Source organism: Daphnia pulicaria, chromosome 6, assembly GCF_021234035.1.
Source record: "Daphnia pulicaria isolate SC F1-1A chromosome 6, SC_F0-13Bv2, whole genome shotgun sequence".
NCBI lineage: Eukaryota > Metazoa > Arthropoda > Branchiopoda > Diplostraca > Daphniidae > Daphnia > Daphnia pulicaria.
In genome coordinates, this window is record NC_060918.1 from 508,814 (window position 1) to 533,037 (window position 24,224).

Here is a 24,224-nt window from a genome sequence, read left to right on the forward strand (position 1 = left end):
GACAGTCGGAATAAATCCAGCGGATGGCGATCACTAGCCACAGGCCTTTTTGGTTTATTTACAGCTTAAAGCCTTTTTTCTTCTTCTCATTCTGTTCGTATAGTGACGACGTACTGTATAGTGAAACAAAAAAGGAAATAAAACTTGGATCGGAGACCCTTTCTTTCAGATCAATCGAGACATCGTTAAAAGCTTCTAGCCTAAGCCGGATGTAATAACAGCTGACCAGCAGCTGACGCGTAGCCTACACAAGGCGGGGAAAAAAATAAACTTTTGAAAAGTAATAAGACGCAAAACTCTCCACTATGTACACCCCCCCTCGCCCCGTCGGTCTCAAAGAATAATAATAATAATAATAATAAAAGGGAATCAAACAAAGTTGTTTAAGATTACAAGACTTCTTCTTCCTCTTTTGGACTTTTTCTCGTTTATCTCCCGGAAAAAGTTTAAAAAAACGAAACAAGAAAACTTGTCGTTGCTGACACAACAACACCACGCCCACCATCTGAAAATGTTTGCAAGTTTGCAGCACATTTGCAATTTAAATTTCTTTTTTTTTTTTACTTTTTTCCCCCCAAAATTTTATTTGGGCACAAAATCCTCGAGGGTATTTGCGGACGTCGAGTAAATCTCTTTATTGTTAAAGAAAATCCCTGAAAATGCTTTTTTCCCAATAGTCACAACCTCGATCGATTCTGTCCATCTTTTTCGCCAGGCAACCGAAAAATTGGGAAAACCCAAAAAATAAAAAAAATTTCGCCAAACTCAAATTTAAAAATAAAATAAAATAATTGATCAAAAAATAAAATAAAATAAAATAAAATAAAATGGGGTTTTGTGGTTTTGGTATGTGTGTGATCTGTTTTTTGGTGATGGTGGTGGTGGGTAGGATATGTGTGGTTGGTTGGTTGGTGTTGATTGTCTTACTCTGGGGGCGTGCCGCGTAGATTGAACATGTTGAAAGTCAGATGAACGCGCTCTCCCGGGGCGGCCACGAACGTGAACAGGCATTGGCGCACGTGTCCTTCTTGGTTCTCCAACAGCGGCGAGGCGAACGTCCCGTTGCGAGACCCTTCGTTCGTGCTCACAAACGTCCGATCGCATTCTGAAACAACAGAAAAACATTTTTCAAGAGAAAAAAGAAAAAAAAGTAATTTAGTCGACGGAAACAAATATTTCATCAATTAATAATTCCTTGAGTAAAATATGGCCAAAAATAGAACGACCAAGGAAGCCAGCTGTTATTTGTCTAGCCTCTCCACTTGATATGGAAATAACTGTAATAGCCAAAGGACCCTGACACAGAAAAAAGAAAATCGCAGTGACATGCCCTCCCTTTTATATTGCCTAATCATAAAAGAAAAAGAAAAAAAAAAAGAAAAAATTCATGAATTATGCATGCGACTGGTCGGAATCAGAAAATGTTTGTGTGTGTCGTCGCATTTGATATCCATACCCGCATCTGTTGTCGAGGGAGGAGAGGATCAATTGAAACATTTCGGATCCGAAAATAAAAAAGCCAAAAAAAGTTCTCCTTGAAAAAGAAAAATAAGAAATTCAGCCGACGACGACGACGACCATGTCAATGAAAAAGAAACGCCATCTCCTTTTTCCTTCTTCTTCTCCGCTGCTATTACTACTATTTTTTTCTTTTTCCAGCTGTAAATCCATGTCGCTTTTATGGCCCTTAATGCTCTCTCATGGTTTAACAGTTCAGCGGCTATATAGCAAAGCTTCTTTTCTTTGTATTTCTTGACTGTATACACACACAGAGACACACTGGAGAAGAGAGAGACTACTGTCTTCTTTCCTTTACGCACATATCTATATTTTATCAGTCTTGCTCTTCTTTACATTCGGATAGGAGCGAGGACAACCGACACAGCAGCAGCAGCAGCAGCCCAGTCTCAAACTTGCTGGGCTGGCTGGCTAGCGTGTGTGTGTGTGTGGATTCGACGTAGGAAAATAAATCGATAAGGGCTGCCGCCGGAATAGAACGCCGCGCAGTAGCAACACCCTCAACTCTCCAATCATTGGACGATTGCTCAGTCCACAGTTGTGCTCCTGGCCACTTATTATGTATCGCCACTCCGGGTGGTCACCCCCCTCCCTCCTACTACTCCTGTTCCGGAATTCAATCAAGTGTTATAAATAACGAAGTATACCAAGTCAATCAGAATCTAAAATACACTCAACCAAACGAAATAAATTAGGCCTATTAATCAACTGGACGCTCATCTCTCGCCCCGGCCAACATAAAAAGTGTTGGGGGTCGTTTTCATTGATATCACGCAAAAAAAAGGAGGTTCCGGATATTATTTATAGCAGCCGGGCATATCCATCAGGGCGACACGAGAGTGGAGGCCCAGCGGCCGTTGTCCACATAAACTATCAAAACAAACAGCACACACACACACAAAAGTAGTCGAGAGAGTGACCAGTCCGCTGGAAAATGTAATAGTCAATCTTGGGGACGGACAGCCGAGAGAGGAGCTCCTATCTCTCTCCCTCTTTTTTATAGTTCATGGCTGTAACAACAGGAGCAGGATGGCCCGAAAAAGAATTGTTTTTTTGTTCCGTTCGTTCCTTCTTTGTCCATCTAACGTCCTTCGCTCCTTAAAAGAAAATAAAAAGCTCCTTCTCCAATGTCCACCATCCAACCCCATCTTTTCTTTCCCTTCTATACTTTTCGGGGGCTCCTTATTCTTTCTAGGAGCCTCTTGAGTTTCTCTCTGTCTACATTCTCTCTCCCAACAGACCCAATCTACCCCAAACTCCTTGGCCTTGGTGTTGTGTACTGGTGCAAAGAGCTCCCAGTTGGGTCCAATTCTCCAGCTCCTTTAGATCTTTTTTCCTACGCTCCGCTCCACTCCACTCGACGACGACGACGACGGCGACGTTAGACGACCTAAAATCAATAGCTTCACAGCAGCGCCTTTAGTAGTACACAGTATGTGTGTCTCTCTCTCTCCTTGCTCTCCGTTTCTTATTGATGCTAGGAGCCCAAGGAGCGTTCGCCCATCTAAAAATACACTTCGGCAGACCCCAAAGAAAAAAAAGGAAACATATGTTGCAGGACTTGCAGCGCAACCACCGCACAAAAGAAAGAAGAAGAAGCTTTACAACAATAACTACTACCACACAACCAGTTTCACAACTACCAACTATAGAGAGCTCCCACCGCTGGACACCATACCTTTCCTTTTTCTCTCTCTAGAGAAACCACCACCCAAAAAACAGTGGCAATTTAGGTATGATTTAAGGAGCCTCAGCTGTTCAAACTCTTGATCGATTGCCGTTCCACGCAGGATTCTTTTTTTATTTCTGCTGTGTGTGTGTGTGGCTGGAACGTGTTCCGCCTTAGCAACAAAAAAAAACCTAAGCTAAAACTAATACGGAGCCAGGAGCCCCGAGGTCTTGTAAAGACAAAGGAGCCAGGAACAAGAAGGAGGGGGAAAAAAATAGGAGCCTTGTGATATTAAGGAGCAAGAAAATAGTCTTGGACTTGATTCATCATTCAAAAGAAAGAAAAAGAGAAAGAAAAGAGAGAGAGAAGGGGCTATTGGGAGCCAGGGCTTCAACAACTAATCCCATTTAGTCTCGATATTATTATTGTATATATATATGTTTAATCTAATCAATCCTATACCCCTCCCCGCTCGCCTGCTAGACGCAAGGATATCTCATAACAGTATATATCCTTTTGTCCTCATCTTTCTTTTGGCCCTCCCTACCAACAATGGGCTCCTTTCCTTCACTCTCCTATTACACAGCCAAACCCAATAAGGGCACGTGTGTATAGGATAGGTCTATATGTTAACACTCGGCGAATTCTTGATCTATATTTACACGTCTTCCCTCGAAAAAGTGATGATCCGCCATCTCCCAACAACCCCGCCACCAACATCCTTTTAACACGCGCTAGTACAAAATACTAACGAGATCATTAAACCCCAGCGTTAGACTTTGTTCTGTTATTATTATTAGTACCTTTCCTTGTTTCAAACAGAGTGTCGCGCAATTAGTGCCGAGCTTAATGGCGTCATTAGTCTCGACAACAATGAAATATTTTTGTTTTTGATTAAGGAGCCTGGAAATCATCAACATTAAAAGTCGTCTAATAAACGTGGGTACAGTTTTTGCGGGCTCGTCTACATCGCGAAAGGGAAAAAGTGGATATCTATGCCAATCGATTGATACAGCAGTTGGCAACAGTCGAATGGCAAGAAAAAAAAAGGAAAAGGAGAAAAAATCCTGCGCTATAAAGCGAAAATAGGTCGTCCGTCGAGAGAAAGAAGAAGGAGCCGCGCGCGCAATAGAAAGAACATCCTCCTCGCCAGCGTGTAATATTATATGACCGTTCGCTTTGACTGCGGTGAAGATGCTGCAGCAGCAGCAGCGATGATCAATGACACAACACAGAGAGAGAAGGAGAGCCGCTCGTAGATAAATGGATATAAATGTATAAGGAGCCCGACACAGAATTGGGAGAGGGGGGTTGTGTGTGTGTGTGTGTAATAGTTACAAAGAGCCGGAAGGAAATGAAAGACGACGCCAAAAAAGATTTTTGGCACTAAGACTAATAATCATCGTACGACTCGTGTGTGATCATCCTCCCCTTTCCAGCTTAGAGACTATCTGTAGATAGACGCCCATAAAACTATACTACAATGAAATAATATGCCGGAATTTGTCTTACTTAGTCCGTCGTTAGTGGTGGAGACGGAGATCTTGGTGTCGTCCAGCGACGTACCTTCCTCTTCCAAGTCGATAAACACGTCGTAGCCTGTGGTAGGATCGGATCAAAAAAAGAAAAATCGAATAAATCAATGAAATGAACAACCAACCGGGTCTGACCATCCCCCTCGCTGGCCATTCATCAATCAAGAATGTAAGCCGGAATCTTTGACCCCAACTTGGTATTAGACTACGTAAAGTAAGTAGTCCAGGAGCTCTCAAAGTAAACTAACTCAGTCGTGTAGAACAACAACAAAGTTGGAAACAATCACCACCGCTCTCCATCTACCTCTCTCTCCCCGCCTGGGCGGATGGAATGCGGATAATAATCCACCAGCGTTGTTGTATATATATTTAAAATGGAGATTTCCCTTTAAAACCATTTAGAGTTGATGTGTGTACCTTGAGCTGACAAGGAGCGAGGCAAGAGTAGGATGAGCAAGAGAGCTGTCATCAGCCGGAGACGAGTTGTTGTTGTTGCTGTTGCTGTTGTTGTCGTTGTTAGTGAAGCCGGCCGTATTAGTTGTCGGCAAGGTTTGAAGCGGACGCGAATTTTCGACAAGTACTCTGACGAGACCTTCATGATGGCCGGTGCCCTTCCTGGGAAACGAGAAAAGAAAAAGAAAAAAAAAAGAATTTCAGAATGAACTCGACCCACCCCGTCATCATCATCATCTCTCGACACACACACAAAAGTTGATGCTCAATTTGAAATGAAACAATTTGTGGGAGGGATGGAAGAAGAAAATGGAATAACACACATAAGGATGGATCCGTAGTTTCCAGTCAAAAACTTGACTGGACTGCCAAAGTTTGTTAGTCGAGTAGGGACGGACAGACGGCCGGCGGGTGGTACCCCCCCGTGCTGCAAGGCTTGTTTCAATTGGACCGAGTATCAAGGAGCCAGGAGCCCAAGCCAAGTAAAAAATAAATAAATAAAATAGAAAAATAAAACCTCTAACCCAAAAAGTAAAGAGCAACTCGGTGGGCAGGAGGAAGAAAAGCTAATGATGTTGTGTGTGCTGGCCCCAGCGCAGGGCAAGCAAGTCTCTATACGGACTATTGCTGGCCGCTGCTGCTGCTACCCCACAATCTCTTTATTTTTCTGTTGGTTCTAGTTGGTTGGTTGGTTGTGTGTGTGTTTTAGTTTCTCGTGTCCTTGGACATCGGTGGGGAGACTTGACATTGTATAACTATAGGAGCGTAAACCCTAGAGAATTATTCGGGCTCCTTTGGGCTGGGCTGGCCGGCTGGCTCCGGTGCGTGTGTCATTTCCATTTGCCAATACGCTTGTACGTTTTCTTCTTGGCGGGATTCATTTCGTCAATCTAAGAGATCTGCTTTTCTTCATTCCTTTTTCTGCCAATCAAAAACGAAAAATGGCCAACCCATAAATAAATAAATCAAAAGAATCTCTGCAAATCAAAGAGGAGAGAAAAAAAGGATATGGCAAGATTTTGTGTGTGGGCCGTCGTTGGCTATTATACGCAGAGCGGATCGATATGGGAGCGCTGTCAACTGCGCCCAGCTATACATCTGACGGCGGGTGCGCGCGTGTGTCTAGTAGTTGTGTGTATCAATATATATTACACATCTATCGCCAAAAAGAGCGACTATACACTTTTAATATATACAGGAAAACCCTCCTCTCTGCCGCCCTTTTGGCTACCAATAAATCAAATCAACTCCCCAACATCCCCCAACAACACCGAAAGAACAAAAAAGTAATAATAATAAACGCCGGAATTCCGCTAGTAGATGAGAGCACATCTTTCTTTCTTTTTCCACCCCATACCGATTTGATATACTAGTTAGTAATAATCATCATCGCCCTACTTGTTTTTTTGCGTGTGTGTGTGTCTTATCTTATACTACGACCCCCAACACACACACACGTCATAAGACAACCGAAAGTATTATTAATCCAGAACCCGGATATTAGATTGAATGTGATTTACCAGTTTCCATCATTGAGATGGGTAGAGGAAAAAATGGAATCTGTCAGGGTTATTTTTTGTTGTTGTTGTTGTTGTTGTTGTTAGGAGGACCATCCATCCGCGTAGCGTCCTCCGCTTCAGCGGATCTCTAATTTCTCTCTCTCTCTAGCTTGATCTTGATCTTTGTTGCAATAACGAGAAAATACACTTGGCGGATGGATGGATTATTTGCTGCTGCTGGTTTGATGTATCGATCGCCCAGCGCGCATCTTTACTCGGCCCTGGGAAATATTTTTTGGGTCGCCAAGAAAATGATGCGCATTATGCAACAACAACACAGCCAAAGGAAACCCAGAAGAAAATAAACGGGTTCCTAGTCGTGAGAGAAAAACCAGCTGGATGCGTTTGGCGAGTGCTCATTTATTTGGTCTTGTTCCGCACATACATACAGAGAGATCCAAGTTCCTGATGTATTATCCGTGTGAATCTCAACAGCGGATCCTAACCTTCCTTTTTTTTTTAAATGGCGCCAAAAAATTTTTCGAAATTTCAAAATAAAATGTCAAGTTTAATCAAAACGGCGGCCCAGCCCAGTTGACACAAAGTTTGAATGGCAACAACTTTCTGATTAGATATCCGGCAGCAAAGCAATTTTCCGATCCTGCACGACTGTCAATGGCCTTGTATCGAGACAACAGGAGAGCAGAGCTCACACAATTGTTGGTATGTAATTAGTAAATCTCTCGTCTGGGAGACACAAGTTATATTGATGGATAGAAATGAAGAGCCCCGCCCATCTCAAACAAGATGCGTATTTTTTTTTAAATTCCTCCTTGACACTGCCTGAACTATTAATGTCTATGCGCGAGAGGGTGGCTCATCTTGATAGATGGAAAGATAAAGAGAGCCAAGTAGTCGACTCGTTCAAAATAAAAAGAGTCATTCCATCTTTTTTTTTCTCTTCGGCATATGTGACGTCATTGGCCCTCGCCCGCACCCCGGCAACCTCCGTCAGTCAATAAAAACGACATCTCGGCTCCTCTTCTTCTTTTGATATGAGATACACCTTCACTTGTACAAACGATGAGCCAGCCAAGAGCAGAGTCTCTCTCCCTTTTCTCTCCCTTTCCCCCTCCCTTTTTGTCGTCAATAATTGGATTTGAGGCAGAGAGAGCAGAAGCACAACGGATGGTGGGATGTTGCCAAGGGACAGCACCTCCTACCCCATCCACACACACATGTCGGTTTCTTCCGCCCGGCACACAAGAGAGAAAACGACTTTCTCCCGTTACGGCCTACCCCGCTCTTCACCAGGCCGTTGTCACGGCCAGGATATAACACACACACAAAAAGTAGCTGATCGAGAAAAGCCACACATATCCAATTGATTCGTTTTTTTGGAAAAAAACTCTGCCGTGTCTTTGATTTATTTGTCGACCGGCAGGATCACTCGGCTGGGTTGTTGTTGTTGTGCGGTTATTTTCGTGGTATGGGGTGGTGGTGGTGGGGGGGGGATCCTGTGTGGCCGGATGGATGATTAAAGGATCGATACAACGACACAATAACACAGCGCAACTCTAGCTGCTTTTACCCTAGCCGCCTCCCAGTAGCGAGGAGGGGGGGGGGGGCGTGAGTGAAAAGTTTTCAGGCCTCGTCTGCCTCGTTGCGGTTGTGTGTGTGTGTGTGGCGGCCCCAGCACACAAGACTTTTGTTCCCTGTTTTTATCTCCAAAGGACCATACCCACTACTACTCTCTCTCTGCTCCGTTCAACTCCCGACGTCTAACCCATTTCTTTTTTTTCGTTTTTTCGTTTCCCCTTTCCGTCCGGATGGAATACCGGATGAAAGAACAAACGCTCGGCGTGACACACACGGGGGGATGAAATGTCTACATGGGAAATCATGCCCTCCCCCTATCTCTCTCTCAACTTTTGCTATTAAATGTAAACTCCTGGCCAGTCAAAATATAAACTAAATCCAAAAATAGCCAAACATTTGATTTTTTTTTTTTGAATTTCGCGCGCAAAAATTTGAAAAAATAAAGTCGCCTTTAACCGGAAATAGAAAGATCGCCAAATAATAATTAAAAAAAAAAAAATTGTGTTGGATCTCTTCTTTTCCTTCCGGTCGCTCAGAGTTACCACCCCCCGTTCCACCCCACCAGAAGAAGAAAAAACGAGAGGAGGAAAGGAGGGAGAGGACGGCGCCCAAGGGATGGAGAGGAGAGAGAGAAAATCAATAGGACGGAGCATGGATGCTCAGTGGGAGAGAGAGAGAGACTGTACTACCAACTACAATCCAGCGGAGCAGCTAGAGAATCTCTCTTCTTTTTTTCCCTCAAACTCCGCAAAAGTCTCAAAAGATTTTCCGGAATGGAATCCACCTGCTGTACTTCCCCCCCTCAAAGAATAACCCAAAAAATCGACACTTACCCGGGCAACATGCTGGACCGTAGGATCCACCGTCGACGACCGACTCGTTCAAAGCGGTCGCCGCCGCCTCTGCCCAACAACCGACGAGCCGCTCCTGCTCCTGCTCCTCTGGTTGTTGTTGTTGTTGATTCCACTCAAACTGATGGCTCGCATCGATGGAGCCGATCGAGTCCGTCGTCGTCGTCGTTTTCCTCCCGATCCGAGTCAACAACAGCAACAACAACTTTGCAATTTGCACTTTTCCTTGGTGGACGAAAATGGCTCCTGGCGGCTCCTCGATCCCAGATTTCCCATTCAAAACCGTTTCACTGGGCAAAGGTTTCCGTCATTTGAGACACTGAGACACTGGCCGACACATTGCCGGACGAGAGAATAAGGATCGGTACATGACACACACGCACGCACAGACACACAGAGACACCACCACCACAACAACAACAACTCGGCTCAGGACTTGTCTCCTGGTCGGTGGCGGCTGAGGGAATGTCGAGAGTGTTGCTCCTGAGCGATGGCCGAAGGTGTTGAGGGGCTGGAAAAAAGAAACACACACACACACACTGGCGCGCACACACTCACACACACGCACACGCACACACTCTCCACCAGTTATACAAGGAACGAACGACGACGACGCCGGGAGTAGGTGGCAAAGAGATGGTACGGGTGGTTAGAGAAAAAGAGGTGGAAAGAGGGAGTGGGGGGTGAAAAAGGTGGGTGGGTGAGAGGGTTCCGACTTTGGAAGGAGTCGGGGAGGATTTCTTTTCAAATGCAAGTGGCGGTTGGGTGGGGTGAGGGGAGATATGCTGATCGGAGTATTTCCGAGACGACAGCAGCAGCAGCGGCGGCAGCAGCGCGGGAGTTGCTGGCTGGACTTTGACTGGGCTGCTCTCCTCTTGGTGTAGCCAAAAGTTTGAGACCGGGTAAGGGGAGAGAAAAAAGAGGCAGAGATGGAGTGAGGGATGGTGTGAGTCTGTGAAGAATGAACGCGAGTCGCGCCGAGAGGATCGGCGCAGAAAGGAGGAGGAGCCAAAATATCCGAGAGAGAGAGATATATAGACCAGCGGGGTAGACACACTTGACGTTTTGTACCAACACACACACTGCGCCGGCGTTGGACCCTGGGCAAAAGAAAAAATACGAAACATTATTATTGAAAAAAAAAGGAGAAATTTCTCTTTTTGCTGGGCAGAGGAGAAAAAAAGATGCAATAGACTATATAATCCAGCTGATGTCAGCTGTAAATATTATATTTAGAGATAACACCGTCCCTGTTTGGGTTGGCAGACGAATATGACACGTCCACTCATTTCCTCTTGGGTCTGAATTATTATTTTTCTTTCCTTTCCTTTTTCTTTTCCAGCAGCTTTTTTTAAGGGTCGGACGTCTGCCATTGACCGGAGATTCTCTCAAATCCAATCGTTTGACGGGAAGAAAAGAAGAGGTCCGCGTCCATCCACTTTGATCGTTTCTCTATTGGAACCAATAATAAGAAGCCAAGGGTTAGTTTGGGGGTTCCATCTGGGGAATCTATCTAAGCCATAGTAAAGACTTACTTACTACCTGCTGCTGCTACTGCTGGATGCTGGTACCGTGGGCGGAGTACAACAACCTGGCGATGTGCGCGTGGTATCAAATTGATGAAAGCTGTGGGAGATTTTCATTTTCGGGGGCTTCTTACGTAACCAGTTATCAAAAGATATGGGAGGGAAAGACTTAAAAGAGATGCCCGGTCAATTCCTCTTGCGCAATTTCCCTCCATTTACACGGATGAGATTGGCGTTTGTCTCTTTTTCAAGTTGATGATCTCCGCGATGAAAACGGACGTGAATTGATGGTCTCTCCCGGGCAATAATTAATTATTTACGTTTTACTTTGCGCGTCTGTGAAAAAAACGTCTGCACCATATTATAGTTTCCCAGATATTGCCCAGTTACAACACACACTCGACCATTGCAACAAACTCCGGGTCCAGCTGGCGCGGGCCCTAGCCAAAAGAGCTCCTGAATAGAAAAAGAAAAAGAAAAGAAAGTCTTAAAACACACACAACGGAAAAAGAGATTGGTTTACGAGGAGATAACAAAGTTGATTGCGTTATTACCTACCAGGCAGACACACACACATAGAGAGAGAAAGGCCGTCCGGAATGGGTGTGGTGGTGATGTAATGATATGATATATTTTTCGGTCCCGATTCCTATAGCCTGGTCTGTGTGCGTGTGTGTGGCTCCTGCTACTTAAGACACTACAGAGAGACATGGGCGGCCATTTTGGTGGCAGATAGATAATGAAAGCTGCAAACATCTTTTGGCGAGACAAAAGGGGATAATAACGGAAACAAACGCCAAGAGAGAAAGAAAGAAAGAAAAAGAAAAGAGGGAAAGTTGCCATCATTACCGGCGAGTCGAGTGTGTGTCGAATTCGATCCAAATGTCAAACCGACTGGAAAGAGGGGACGGAATTGTCGAAAGAAGATCAATTCATCCGGACGTGGGGACCTCCTGAAACAAAACAAAACAAAACAAACAAAGCCAACAGATATCCAACTGGAAAAAGAAAAATATTGGCCATTAAAGCGCCAGGAAGAGTTGCCTCCCCCAGCGAATCCCCTGGAAAAACAAAAAAGATGACGGTAGGGGAAATAAATGAAAAAGAGCAAAAACAAATAAATGAAATGATAAATCTCAAATAAAGAGTCATCGTCTTCCAAAGAGTTATTTGACTGCCAAGAGCCCCAGTGTGTGTGTGTGTATGTATCTCCTAGAGAGAGAGAGATAGTCTGGGGAAAGACAAGGAAGTCGTTGGTATTCGATCAATAAGTTCCCCTCTCTCTGCTGCTGCCGACGACGACGACTACGTCAGTATAACATTCAGACTCCTCCTCCCTCCATCCTTCCTTTTGACTGTGCAGAGAGAGATGGGGGTCGTCGCCAGGATCCTTTGGGTTAAATACAAAATAAGAGAAGGAAAATTGGGGAGGGTCTCTGTATCACTTTGGCGAAACGCGCGCCCCATCATCTAATGAAACCTTCCCCGCCGCCACTACTCCCCGGCAAACAAACAAATGGAAGAGATCCTTCCGCTCCTTCTTCTTCTTTTTCTCTTCCCCCCCCCCCCAGCTCTGTGTGTGTGTTTTCTCTGCTCCTGAGCTGATACATACGCATGAGTGAGACATGCGACAGGGCGAGAATATGCTGTGCCATCTCGACTGTTTTGCGAAGGATCGTTGGTGCTGTACGCAACTGGGCGCCCCAGTTGTTGGCCGCCAACAAAAGGGAAGAAGAAAAGAAACGAGTGCACAGTCGTCGTCGTAGAAGAAGAAGAAAAAAAGGACGGACAGGAAAAGTAACGAGACTCGTGCGTATACACTGACGACACACACAAAAGGAAAAGAAAAGAAAATGCTGCTGCTACAGTATAGTGTATACCGGGCGCAAGTATGTAAGACTCTCTCTCTCTCTTCGCAATCAACTTTGAAGGGTGCCCAGTTGACGGGCTCTGCCTAGCGACACGCTTCTTTTTTCTTTACTCTCTCTCGACTGCCAAAGAAAAGAAACTTTTTCTTTCCTTTTCTTTTTTTTTCCGGCAGCCTTGTACACACACAAACACGTCGCGGGGAAAATCATATTAATAAAAAAGAAGAAGAAGAAGAGTCGAATGGAAGAGAAGAAAAAGCAAAAGCCACGGCGTTCAACAATAAAAAAAAGTTTGTTCTTCTTTTTTAACAGAGAGAAAAGAGAATGTCCTTTACGAGGAAAGAAAAAAAAAAGGAGTTGGAATGTTGTCTAAATATTGAATCGGCCGAGGCTCTTTTTTCTCCCAAGGAAAAAGAAGAGCAGCACTCAACTCTTTTCGTCTCTTTAACGATATTCCAGTGTAACTCCTTTTCACAGAGTGCGGGACGAGTGATGAGAGAAGGAAGAAAAAAAAGATTGAATCAAACTTCATTAGGGTCTCCTTGATTCAATACTAAAAGGGGCTCCATTCAACTAAAAAACAGCCTCCGGCCGAATTACGGCGATCCTGATTTCCACCCGCCAAAAAATCAACTGAAATGATTTCAAATAAATATTTCAAAAACAAAAATGACGGTTAAACTTGAAATCACCAAAAAGGCTTGACGAAAACCCTTCAAAGGACATCATGTGCGAAGTGCATGAAGAGGAGCAGGGGGGTATCCATACGTAATTCCAATGGCTCTCGGGTTCTTATTCTCTTTTATGGACGTCCGATACGCACGTCGACTCGCCGAGTGCCGGGGCTGGAAGAAGAAGCAGAAAAAAAAAATGAAATAAAAATAAAAATAAAAGTAAAAAAAAAAAAGAAGAGGGAATATGCGTTCGTGTTTGCAATGTCGAGCTGTCACTTCCAGAGAGGGTGGGGAGGGGGATATGAAATCTCCACTCACTCTCTCCTCTATTCGCATGGCCGCTCTTTTGATGACCCCCGCATACACACAAGACTCGATGATCAAAAGAGAGATCTTCTTCTTCTTCTTTTCTTCTCCTTTTTTTTTGGGATTTTTCTCTCTGGTCGCGTCCGTTCCCCTCCCTACCCCGGTTTCCACCCAGAGAATGTGGCGTCGAATCACAAGCAGCAGCAGCTTCGGGAGATCCGCTTGATGGCTTCCATTAGAAATTCTTTGCTCTCTCCTCTCGCGTTCGCCCTTCCATCTCTCACCTCTCTCCCGTCTCTCCTTCTCTGCGCGTTTCGTATTGACATGATTCCGTTCCAATCAGTGGACCATTATTTCGTCCAGGATTTTCTATGCACCAGATAACACACACGAGCATCTGACCCGTTTGCACACCCTAGACAGGAAAAATAATAAAAAAAAGAGGTAAGAATTGTTAAAAAGAAAGTTAAACAAATAAATAGCGAAAAAGCTTTTAAAGAGTCAAACTGTTAAGGGAGTCGAGAGTTTAGAATCTTTTTCTGGGGGGGCTTTAACAAGACGTGGGCGATGGACATGAGTGTATTGCTTTCTCAACCGAGACAGCTGCTCTCAGCCGGCTCAAACAATCATTCGCAAACGATTCCACGAAAAACCGCCACCAGACAGGCAGTTCTGCACAAAATTCAACAAACAGGAAAACAAAAATGTGTGTGACAGGACAGGAGGTCGCCAATTTTTCTTTTTCATTTTTGGCTCAGATTTTTTTAATTTTTTGGGTCGTTAATAAACGGAAAAAATGAAAGGAAAGGAAAGAAAATAAATTCCGTGTCATGAAAAAATTGCGGGTTGAAGTTGAAAGGCGGGAGAAGCGGAGAGCCTCAAAGCTCTTTTTTTTTCTTTTAATCGGACGTGATTCGCTCCTTTTTGATTTTCTTGGCCGCGGGATCTTCAATGCCGACTGCTGGTGGGTCCTCGTTCGGTTCCTTTTTTATTTTTTTGGTCGCTGGATCCTCAGATGACTCAATGCCGACTGCTGGTGGCGCTGGATCCGCGTCCGGCTCCAGTTTAATTCGCTTTTCTTCGGGTTCGCTGGAAACGGTTTCGGCTGCTGCTGCGGCGGTGGCTGGTGCCGGATGTTTGGTGCCGCCAGCATCGTTGAGTGACGTCTGAAATTCGGCACTCATGTCCATTTTGATGATCTCTCTAAGGGCCATGGTGGCGTACGACGAAGCGGGCAGGCTGAATTCCAACACCAGTCCGAGGTAAGTGCCATCTATTACCATTTGAAATATAAATAAATAATAATATTCAAAAAAGGGGGTCAAAAAGTCGCATAATGGCACAAAGTTTCCCATTTCAGATTTCATGTTTCACGAGTGACACGGAAGCCAACACTATTACCGGCGCACAAAGGCCGGAAGGAGGAAGAAATCCCAGCCCGTGTCCCGTCATCGATTGGATACCAAGATCCCCACCTCCCACCCCGTCCCGTTTCAAAGATAACACGAGAGAAAGGCGAGTAGTGTTCTGTAGGAGCAGCCAGTCAGCTACCCGGGCTCCTAGCTCCTAGCTCCGTGTTCTTTGCAACGTCAATAATGGGCGCAAGTGATGTGTGTGACGTCTTCTCGACGGGAAAATGAAGCATTTTGGCACTACACTAATGAAGCGCGGGCCAAGGACCAAGGAGGAGTCAAAAGGGCAAAAGTGAATGGGATTTGCTAGAATGAATGTCGACAATCTACTCTTACTCTCCTACTCTCCTCTCTATCCCCCCTCCTGTTCCTACTCGGCTCTTTACTCGAATTCCCCCATCGTTGGCGAGTCAACTTTCCATCTATCGCGACATTCATAACGGACAAACTTCTCTTGTCGTCCATTCCAATATCCGACCGGCACCAGCCCGTCAACAATCGTGCGCGCAGACAGACAGACACATAATATAGCGAGACCCCCACACGACAAACCTCCTCCCCAAAACTCCTAGCTCTCTCTCTCTCTCTGCTTCCTCATTGGCTGCAGACGTTGATTTCCTCTCCTTTCGCTCCGACAGCCATCGCCGACACTCACAAAGGGCGACGGCGGTAACAACAAGAGTGAGGCAGTACAACACACACACACAAACGGCCATTCATAATGCCTCGGCGCAATCATCCACACACATACACACACACACAAAAGGATTCTTCTTCTTCTGCTGCTTTTCTAGCAGCCACGAGTCTCAGAAAAATAACCCGGTCCGGCTGGCTAAAGAAAAAAAAAACAACCTAACCAAATAAAAACAGCGCCAAAAAGTATTGATTTCTTTTTTGCTTTTCCCTCCTTGTCGGGAGTGTCAAAATAGGCGAACAAAAATGAAAATAAATTGTCTGCCGAATAAAAAATATAAAAAAAAATATGGCGGGCAAAAGAGATGGAAAAGTTGTCCACCCATCGCGCAAGACCCAACATAAATATTGTGCCGAAAATGTAAGAGCCACTTTGAATAGGGAAAAAGGGGGCGAGTTGAACAGAGTGGCGATCAATGCATTGGCTCCCTTATCTAGCTCAGCCTACCATCTACTACTTCTTCCATTCTTTATGACTTTTTCTTTTTCTTTAACTACCGTCGCTTCTTTTCCTTTCTTTTTTTAAACATATTTAAATTGTGGTGATGCAGCTACGAGAAAGAGAGAAAAAAAGGGAAAATAATTCAACATGATGAACGTTTGGGGTCGTCTTCTCACTTTAAAAGAAAAAGTCGGGTCGAAGGACTGTGTGTGTTAAGCTGAAAAGCACCAAGAAACCTCCGAAACAAGATCACCGACCCAGTGGAAATCAATTCAACCACCACTACCGAGGCAACCAACAAATATAAAAAGAAAAGGAGGACAAGGAAATTATCATAGTCTTCTATCTTTCCGCGAGAGAAAGTGTAGCGAGAGAGAGAGAGAGAAAAGAGGGACGGATATAATAATAAAAATGGGATTATTTAACCTCGTACAGACGCTTCAAGCGAAAGGAAATAAAGTGCAACCATAGGAGATGGAGAGAGCGACAAGAAGGGGAGGGAAAAACTAATAAACAAGTGGAGCTCGGTCGATCCATCAGCTCGAGATGAAAAACTAACTTAAACCCCGCAAGAAGAAGAAGAAGAAGAAAAAAAGACAAGTCTCTCGCCCTAAGAATTAAATCCCAAAAGATTTTCCTCCTCAAGTTTCGATAACACCAGATAGGCGAGCGGGAGAAATGTGCCGATCCTTAAACTCATTTCTTTTCCTCATGTTTTCCTGCCTTCAAGGAGATGGGAAAGTAAAAAGCAAAGAAAATTTTTGCTTTCCAGATGGATGGGAAACGTTCCACCGTAAACCGTAGCAAGTAAAACACAAGAGAAAAGGAAATGACATAGCAACAAAAAAAAACCCTGCCATTGAGCCAAGGGGATGATACCTTTCACGGCGACGGCGGCGGGAGGCTGGGTCTTTTCCAGTCGATCCCAGTCAGATGGGATCAGGCTCAGAGTAGGATCATCGTAACGTACGAATTTCCATTTCACATCGGACGGCTTTGACATCACGAGTCGATACGCTCCACCGAGATTGTAGGTTCTGTCAAGAATGCGAGGAAGGGGAGAATATAAAAGATTTAAGTTTGATATAAAAGGGGGAAATAAAATAGAAAACATATATACTTTGTGCTTTGTTTGAAATCCATCTCAGTCAAGCCATCCGCTTGAAGGAGCTCTGTATACCATCCGGCAACTTCGTTGGAGGGATACGTTATGTCAAAGCCAGGAAGTGGAAGAATAATGTCGTTGATCGTGTAGTCGTTTATGTTGTTCTCGTCAATGAACATGACTTTGCGCTGATTGCGCTGCGCTTTTGCGTTGGACTTTTCGCCATCCGCTTCCTTCTCGCTGGATTGATCATTTGCAGGTTCCAGAGCACTGGATTCCTCGTTCATCAATTCCATTTCCGCGTCGACTTCAGGATCGCAAGTGCCTGGAACGTAGACCAAATCGCCAACAATCGGTTTCGGACCAAACTTTGAAAGACGCTTGGAAACGACAGTGTTCCAGAGGAAACTCTGATAGGCGTGAATGTAAGTGAGTCGCAAGTTGCGAGGAATCTTAAAAATCAAATAAAAATATTAATGAAACAAGTGGTAGAAGATTTTAGTTAACGTCAAGGGGAACGTACGGAGTTCAGGGCGCCGACGAGATCTTTGCCAAATTTCTTCAAATGTAATAAAAGTTGAGCTTCGATTGTTTGAAGGCTCCTTTTGATTTTCGAAAAGGCTTTATGAGCGTCCCTTGTGGATTTGTACTCGATACGCGCTTGTGTGAGGTCGAAATCGCGTTGAAATCTGCCGTTCAACTCGGGTGGCTCCAAAATTAAATCAATGGCCTGTAAAACATTTTAAATGAATACGAAGATATGAAAAGCACCTTACTAATCGAATTACTTTTTGCCACCGCCCTAAAATCAGCTGTTTTCCAATGTAATGCGTTGGAACATGTCGAGTTCCAAAGCGTTGGGACCCGTAATAGTTGATGAAACCTACTTCTTTCAGCGACTCGAGGTTTGCCAAAATTTGACTCTCGTTGCCAATTACATTTCTAAGTGCTATTATGAAACGATTACCCTGTACAAATTATGATAATTATTAGATGAAAACAAAATGGATTCGGATGAACGGTACCTTCAGATTTCCTAATTGAAGAGGTTGTTTGGTGAAGGAAAAATTCCCAACAGCAATCTTAGGGTTATTCCGTACACTGTTCAAAATCTTAAGAGGTTCTGTATTTTTTAACGTCACTAACTGACTCGTAATTGCTCTTTTATCTTTCGTTCCAGCAGTCATTAAGAATCCGGCTTTCGTCCTAAAATAAAAGTAAGGATTGATTTCTTTACCGTGAAAATACATGAAGGATGGTAAATATTTACTTAAGCGCTCGAGCGATTGTGTTGACTGCTTCCATTGTGCTCAGATTTTCTTTATACAACACGAATTGAGTATAAATGCAGCCCATGCGCCGCTTTTCGTTACGACGTCTTTCTTGTTTTCCTTCCATCTTGAAAATTTTCATAATTGTTCTGCCATCAACAGGTCCTGAGTTGCTGGTAATATTTTCTTCTTCATACTTTGTCCTCACAATTTTGTGGATATTTTGTCTTTCCTCCTTACTCTTTTCTGTAACGTCAATTTCAACAGTTTTTGGATCCCCTGTTTTAACCATTGCTTCAATACTATTCCATTGGTCTGCTGTCAAAACATCAGATTCTTCCACCATTTCAGTGTCATTAGATTCAACATACTTAACAATAGTCTGATCTGTTAAATGAATAATGTTGCCAGCCATGTCAATTTCATGTACCTTTATGTTGAAAAAAAAATGGATTAATATTGTTAATAATGCTTTGGTATTTGTACTCATTTCACCTGAAAATCAGAGTAACGTTGTTTGAGGATAGCTGAAAAGCCTTGTCCTTTACAAATATATTCGGAGATGCCAACATCAATTTCCTTCCTTTCAGTCTTTACATATTCTCGTTCCCCACCATAATTGTGTTTTTCAGGGGTGGCTTTTGGGCTAACAGGAGGAGTTGGTTTCTGCTTTGACGGGGCCTTCATTCGCAATTCCTGTTCTTGTTGTTTCTTCAAGTTATATTTGGCCATGGCCTCTAGGACATTTACTTTCTTTTTCATCGTCTGGCCCTTCGCTTCACTAACACTTTCGCAGTCATTGTCTTCCATTGTCAAAAATGTATATCAAGTTGAACAAAAATTCTGTAATCAATAAGGCAGAACACCGGTTTTAGTCAACGCACGTGTTGGCTACTGTGACACGCTAAACCGTTTTTCAGAATACAGTTAAGATTCTACGAGAAAACAGCGAGTGAACAATCCAACTTGGTTATCTACATAAAATAACGAAGAGTAGAAAATTTAACCGAGAATAGATTTTAACAAATTTGAAACGAGCTCGTGAGTCATGCAGGCGAGTTATCAGGGACAGGACCACATAAAACTCGTCTGCTGTGGACATAGTTGCCTAGTAGAACGTCGTTTACGCGGTTAACAAAAATCCGGTTCCGGTGTTCCAGAAACCGGACTGGTAAAACTGTAACTGTAAAACTGAAATAACTATTTATAATTTACAATAAATTTATACAGGTACAACGTACTTTTGGAGTTTGGGTCAAAGGAAAATATATTTAACTTCAATTAGTTCTGAATTATCGCATTGGATATCAGCCATATCACAGCGTTAAATATTAACTTGGACCAGACAAGAGAAAGGGTTGATTGGGTTGGACCACATAAATTCAAATGTCCACTTTCACAAATCTCCAAACAGAACAAAATTAAGGTAATAGTGTTTCAAGCAGTTGTGTAACACTTCCCGTTGAATAAGGCACCTTTTCAAAAGAAAAATAAACAAGAAACATTTTCCATTTAACAAAATTAAACCGCTAAGGATATTTTTCCATCGGCGCACTTTACTCAATTACCAACTACCTTAAATTAAACTTCAGTGGAAACAAAAAAAAAAGGTAATAAATAATAATGTTAAAGAAAAACTGGACAAAAACAATAAGAAAGAAAATGACTTTTCAAGTGTTTTCAAGTTCATCAAAACAGAGGACCTAAGACGAGTGTAATCAATCCTCTTGATCGGAAATGAGATCGATATACATGATACTCTTAAACTTTGTGCTTTTGGAGGACTGAATGATTAACACTTCTTCTTGATCTGTGTCTAACTTGATTTTCTTTTTCTCAGGTTCCTCACAAGACTCGGTGAATGTTGATGAATGCATTTGACAAATGCCGGACTCGACCTTAACATTAGTTTGGGGTTCCTTCAAGCACTCGTTTACTATAGGTTGAGTCTTTTGACAAGTGCGGGGCTGTAGAACAATTAGATTTTTCTGTCTCTCTTCAGTAAAATCTGTTGCTATTGGTGCAGATTGTTTGCTGGTCCCCGGTTCTTCCTTTAATAGAGGTTTCTCAAATGGTTCTCTGGTTGTTGGTGGCAGATTTTCAAGTGTGGCCGGCGTTCCTTTTAGTTTGGACTCACGAGACTCGCTTGTCGATGGTGAAGGATCTTGATTCTTACGTTTCTCCAACAATTGTTTACTGGTGACTTGTTTTTCGGCAATTCTTTTTGTTCGGAGAGGTTCCTCGAATGACTCATTGTCTATTGACGGTTGTTTTTCCACAGTGTCCGATTCGGGCTTGATTTCTCTGATCGTTTTTCCCTTGGATAATGGGCTGGCTGCTGCTTCTGGACGGTTTTGATTTATGTCTAAGAAAGACATGATTGTTTCTGGTAGAGGTTGATTGGCGATGCACGGCTTTTCTCTGATTTTCTTCAGCTGTGGTTCTTCGAGCACTTCCTTGGTTGCTAATGGCGATGGAACCTTCTGACTAGGGCGCGATCTCTTCAAACGGTTCTTCAATTTCTCTCTCGCTATAGTTGAGTTCCGTAGTTCGGCTATTATGTCCATTTTGAGTAACTCTCTCAGAGCCATAGTCCCCCAAGCGAAGGCCGGCAAACTGAATTCGAGCACAAGCCCAAGATATGCACCCTCTAAAAAAGCAAAGAAAAATAACATACTGATTTACAGAGATAAAAAATGCTGCAGTTCAACTGTTGAAGAGTTTCAATACTTCATAAATTTCACACAAAGAATTTGATTCCACCCCTATTGTTGAACCAAAAGCAAACCAGCACGTCAGCAACAGTTATTTCTGGGCTGAATTTTTTTTTCATCTATCTACTCACCTACCTTTCATTCTTAACCTTTAATACCTTATAATTTATTTTAGTGTCCTCAAAACGTTCGTTTGGCGAAACATTACAGTAATATAAACACGGGACATGAATGGGGATAAGGGTATAGAAATAGAGATACATGGAAAATACCTTGCGAACCGACAGGCGGGAGCTCTATTTGGTGCAGTCGATCCAAATCAGACGGAATCAACTTCTGGTCAGGATTATCGTAATGCACGAATTTCCATTTCAAATTAGAAGGCCTCAACACCACGGGTCGATAAGCTCCATTAATACCATAAGTACTATAATCATAAACATAATTAAAAATAAAAAATAAATATGCAAAATATAACTGAGAAAAAAGGAGTAGTAAAAAATCATATTTGATTAGCCGAAAAAATAAATACTTTAAACCCGAATTGAAATCCTTCTCTAACAGTCCATCTGCCAATAACAGGTCTTTATACCAGTCGGCAACTTCGTTGGCTGGATACGTAATATTACAACCAGGAAGCGGAAGAACAACGTCGTAGATGGAGTACTTATGAATGTTATTTTTGTCGATGAAAATGACTTCTCGTTGATTGTGCTGTCTATTATTATCACGTCTGTCACTGTCCCCTTCCATTTCAACTAATAGTTTGATGTCAAGGTCTGTGTTGCGGTATTATTATGGTCATTAACTCATTATTACCTGAAGCATAGACTAGATCACCCACAATCAACTTTGAACCAAATTTTGCAAGGCGCTTGGAGGCGATAGTATTCCAGAGAAAACACTGATAGGCGCGAACACAAGAAAGTCGCAGATCAAAAGGGACCTATAGACAAAAAGAAAATATTTTAATATTGGAAGACGGCTTTTAAAAATTGAGGTCAATGATTTTCAAAATAGATAAGGCATTTACTGCTTCAACGACATTTTCGCCATGGATTTTAATATCTGACAAGATTTGGGCTTTTATTGAATTTTTTTTTTGATTCTCATCAAAGGTTAGATGGACAACCCTTGAGGATTTATACTCAATACACGCCAATGTAAGGTGGCTAAACCACTCATCTGTGGGGTCTGTGCTATTGAACTCGGGAGGCTGTAAAATTAAATCAACAGCCTAATAAAAAGGAAAAAAAATTTGAATCTAAACAATGTAACGATGATTAAGAATATGAATTACTTCTTGCCATTGCTTTAGTAGTAGCTGCTTTCCGATTAAATGCTTGGGAACGTCTTTCATAAATCCAGAGTGATTGTTGTCATAATAATTTATGAAACCATTATCTTTTAGAGATCTGAAACTCGCCTCAATGTGACCCTTATTACCAATTACTTTCCGTAGTGCGATGCTAAAATGATTGCCCTACATAAATAATGAGCAAGGTTTAAGGACACATTCGGTTAGCGACGGAATTAAACTGACCTTCAGATCGCCCAGCTGAAGGGGTTTAGGGACGAAACTGAAATTTCCAAATGCAATATTGTGGAGTGAAGCGAGACAAAGACCAATAGAATCCTCACTTTTCACCGTCACCAGTTGAGTTATTGATTTTGCAAATTTCTTTTCAGCAGTCATAAAGGATGCAGAGCTTTTCCTTTAATTTCCGATCAAGAATGGTAAAACGAAAGAAAAAAATGAAGTTGAAATTTCTTTATAAAAATACCTGAGTTTTGTTGCGATATTGTCGATTGCTGTCTTTGTGCTTATTCCTTCTGTGTATAAAGTGAATTGAATATAATCAAATGATCCATCTTGGCGACGAATCTCATCTTGCATGTTGCAAATCTTCAAGATTAGTTTTTTACCAACATATACAGGCTCATGGACATGAAACTTCTCTTTCAGAATTTTCTGAAGGTTGTCCTTCTCATTTTTTCTTAGACTTGTGATGTTAATTTCAATAGTTTTAATCTCTTTGTCATCATCTGTCTTTAACATAATGTCATCAATGCTATTTAATTGGTCTGGTGTTATGACACACTTTCCTTTACAATGAAAAGGTTTGATAAGAGGATTGTTCATCTTTGTTAAATGAACAACTGATCCATCTAAACTGATTTCATGTACCTAAAAAATGATAAAATTTTAGTGCTTTTAATTAACTAAATTTTCCAAAACAATTTACAACAGCATTCACATAAACTTAACATGAATTACTATGTGCAATACCTGGAAATCAGTCAAAGAGTGATTTATATCAACAGCAGAAAAGCCTTGTCCTTGGGAAATATATTCAGTGATGCCAATTTCACAATCTTTTCTCAAGTATAGTTTGCTTTCACATTTTACTGAATTTTCCAGATATTCTGTTAGTATTCTATTTCTTTCGTTTTTGTCATACTGGTTTCCATTTATTGCTGTAAATTGAGACTTCCTTTTCACTGATGATTGCTTCTTTAACCTAAAATTCTTTCTTTTTGTTCTTTGAGATGTTTGATTTGCTACTTCACCCTTCACTGACAATGGCGAGGAATCATTTACTATTACGTTTCCCTTTGTTTCAAATGTATGCTGTTGTTCTTCCTGATGCTTCAATTTGTATTTAGTCAGGGCCTCAAGGATATTTTCTTTCTTCTTTTGCGATTTGTTTGATACAAAGACGATTTCACACTCCTGTTCTTCCATTTTGTCAGACTTTTAGATGATTAAAACGGTTTATGTATACTTCTTCATCTCCACGTGCCCACGACCCGAGTGAAGCACTTGGCTGAGTTTAACAAACTAGAAACTACAACAACAATTGAAATTTAGCAGACATAACTAAACACAGTGTTGTCAAACCGTTGAATCTCCCACTCCAACCATTCGATAGAAGGGGCGTCCGCGCTGCGCAGCTGCGCTACTCTTGTTGCATGTTCCTGCATCCTCTCCTCTCCACTCTTTTATTTCATTTTTTAAGTTTATGATATACAAATCAATACGGTAAGTTACAGATACAGTAAGTCGACACACTAGGTCGTCGTTGACA

The 24,224-nt window shown here is 42.5% G+C and overlaps 3 protein-coding genes and 1 long non-coding RNA gene across 6 annotated transcripts in view; all 4 read right to left on the bottom strand.

The window, feature by feature from the left end:
- LOC124344040 (bone morphogenetic protein 1-like) overlaps positions 1-10,223 on the bottom strand; it is a 19,146-nt gene extending 8,923 nt beyond the window's left edge. For all 3 annotated transcript variants that reach the window (XM_046797432.1, XM_046797433.1, XM_046797431.1), the window contains exons 1-4: positions 9,107-10,223; positions 5,140-5,337; positions 4,700-4,786; positions 928-1,105 (exon numbers count right to left, since the gene is read on the bottom strand). In XM_046797432.1, coding sequence (XP_046653388.1) covers positions 928-1,105; positions 4,700-4,786; positions 5,140-5,320 — 446 coding nt within the window. In that variant the 5' untranslated portion in view covers positions 5,321-5,337; positions 9,107-10,223. The remainder of the gene's footprint in view (positions 1-927; positions 1,106-4,699; positions 4,787-5,139; positions 5,338-9,106) is intronic.
- A 794-nt stretch (positions 10,224-11,017) lies between these two features.
- On the bottom strand, positions 11,018-11,559 carry LOC124342241. The gene is made up of 3 exons (XR_006918719.1): positions 11,500-11,559; positions 11,205-11,406; positions 11,018-11,106 (listed from the first exon to the last, which is right to left on the bottom strand). It is a non-coding gene; the product is annotated as an uncharacterized LOC124342241 (long non-coding RNA).
- Positions 11,560-14,063: 2,504 nt separating this feature from the next.
- On the bottom strand, positions 14,064-19,474 carry LOC124341790 (pseudouridylate synthase 7 homolog). Its single transcript, XM_046794733.1, has 8 exons — positions 18,917-19,474; positions 18,421-18,851; positions 18,176-18,356; positions 17,939-18,118; positions 17,674-17,880; positions 17,166-17,602; positions 16,925-17,082; positions 14,064-14,771 (listed from the first exon to the last, which is right to left on the bottom strand). Exons 1-8 carry the CDS (start codon positions 19,229-19,231, stop codon positions 14,398-14,400), a joined length of 2,283 nt encoding a protein of 760 aa, XP_046650689.1. The 5' UTR covers positions 19,232-19,474; the 3' UTR covers positions 14,064-14,397.
- Positions 19,475-19,670: 196 nt separating this feature from the next.
- On the bottom strand, positions 19,671-23,973 carry LOC124341851 (pseudouridylate synthase 7 homolog). Its single transcript, XM_046794800.1, has 9 exons — positions 23,426-23,973; positions 22,920-23,323; positions 22,679-22,850; positions 22,436-22,618; positions 22,169-22,372; positions 21,955-22,081; positions 21,668-21,893; positions 21,408-21,562; positions 19,671-21,071 (listed from the first exon to the last, which is right to left on the bottom strand). The coding sequence occupies exons 1-9, from the start codon at positions 23,879-23,881 to the stop codon at positions 20,140-20,142; spliced, it is 2,859 nt and encodes a 952-aa protein (XP_046650756.1). The 5' UTR covers positions 23,882-23,973; the 3' UTR covers positions 19,671-20,139.
- Between the last annotated feature and the right edge of the window lie 251 nt (positions 23,974-24,224).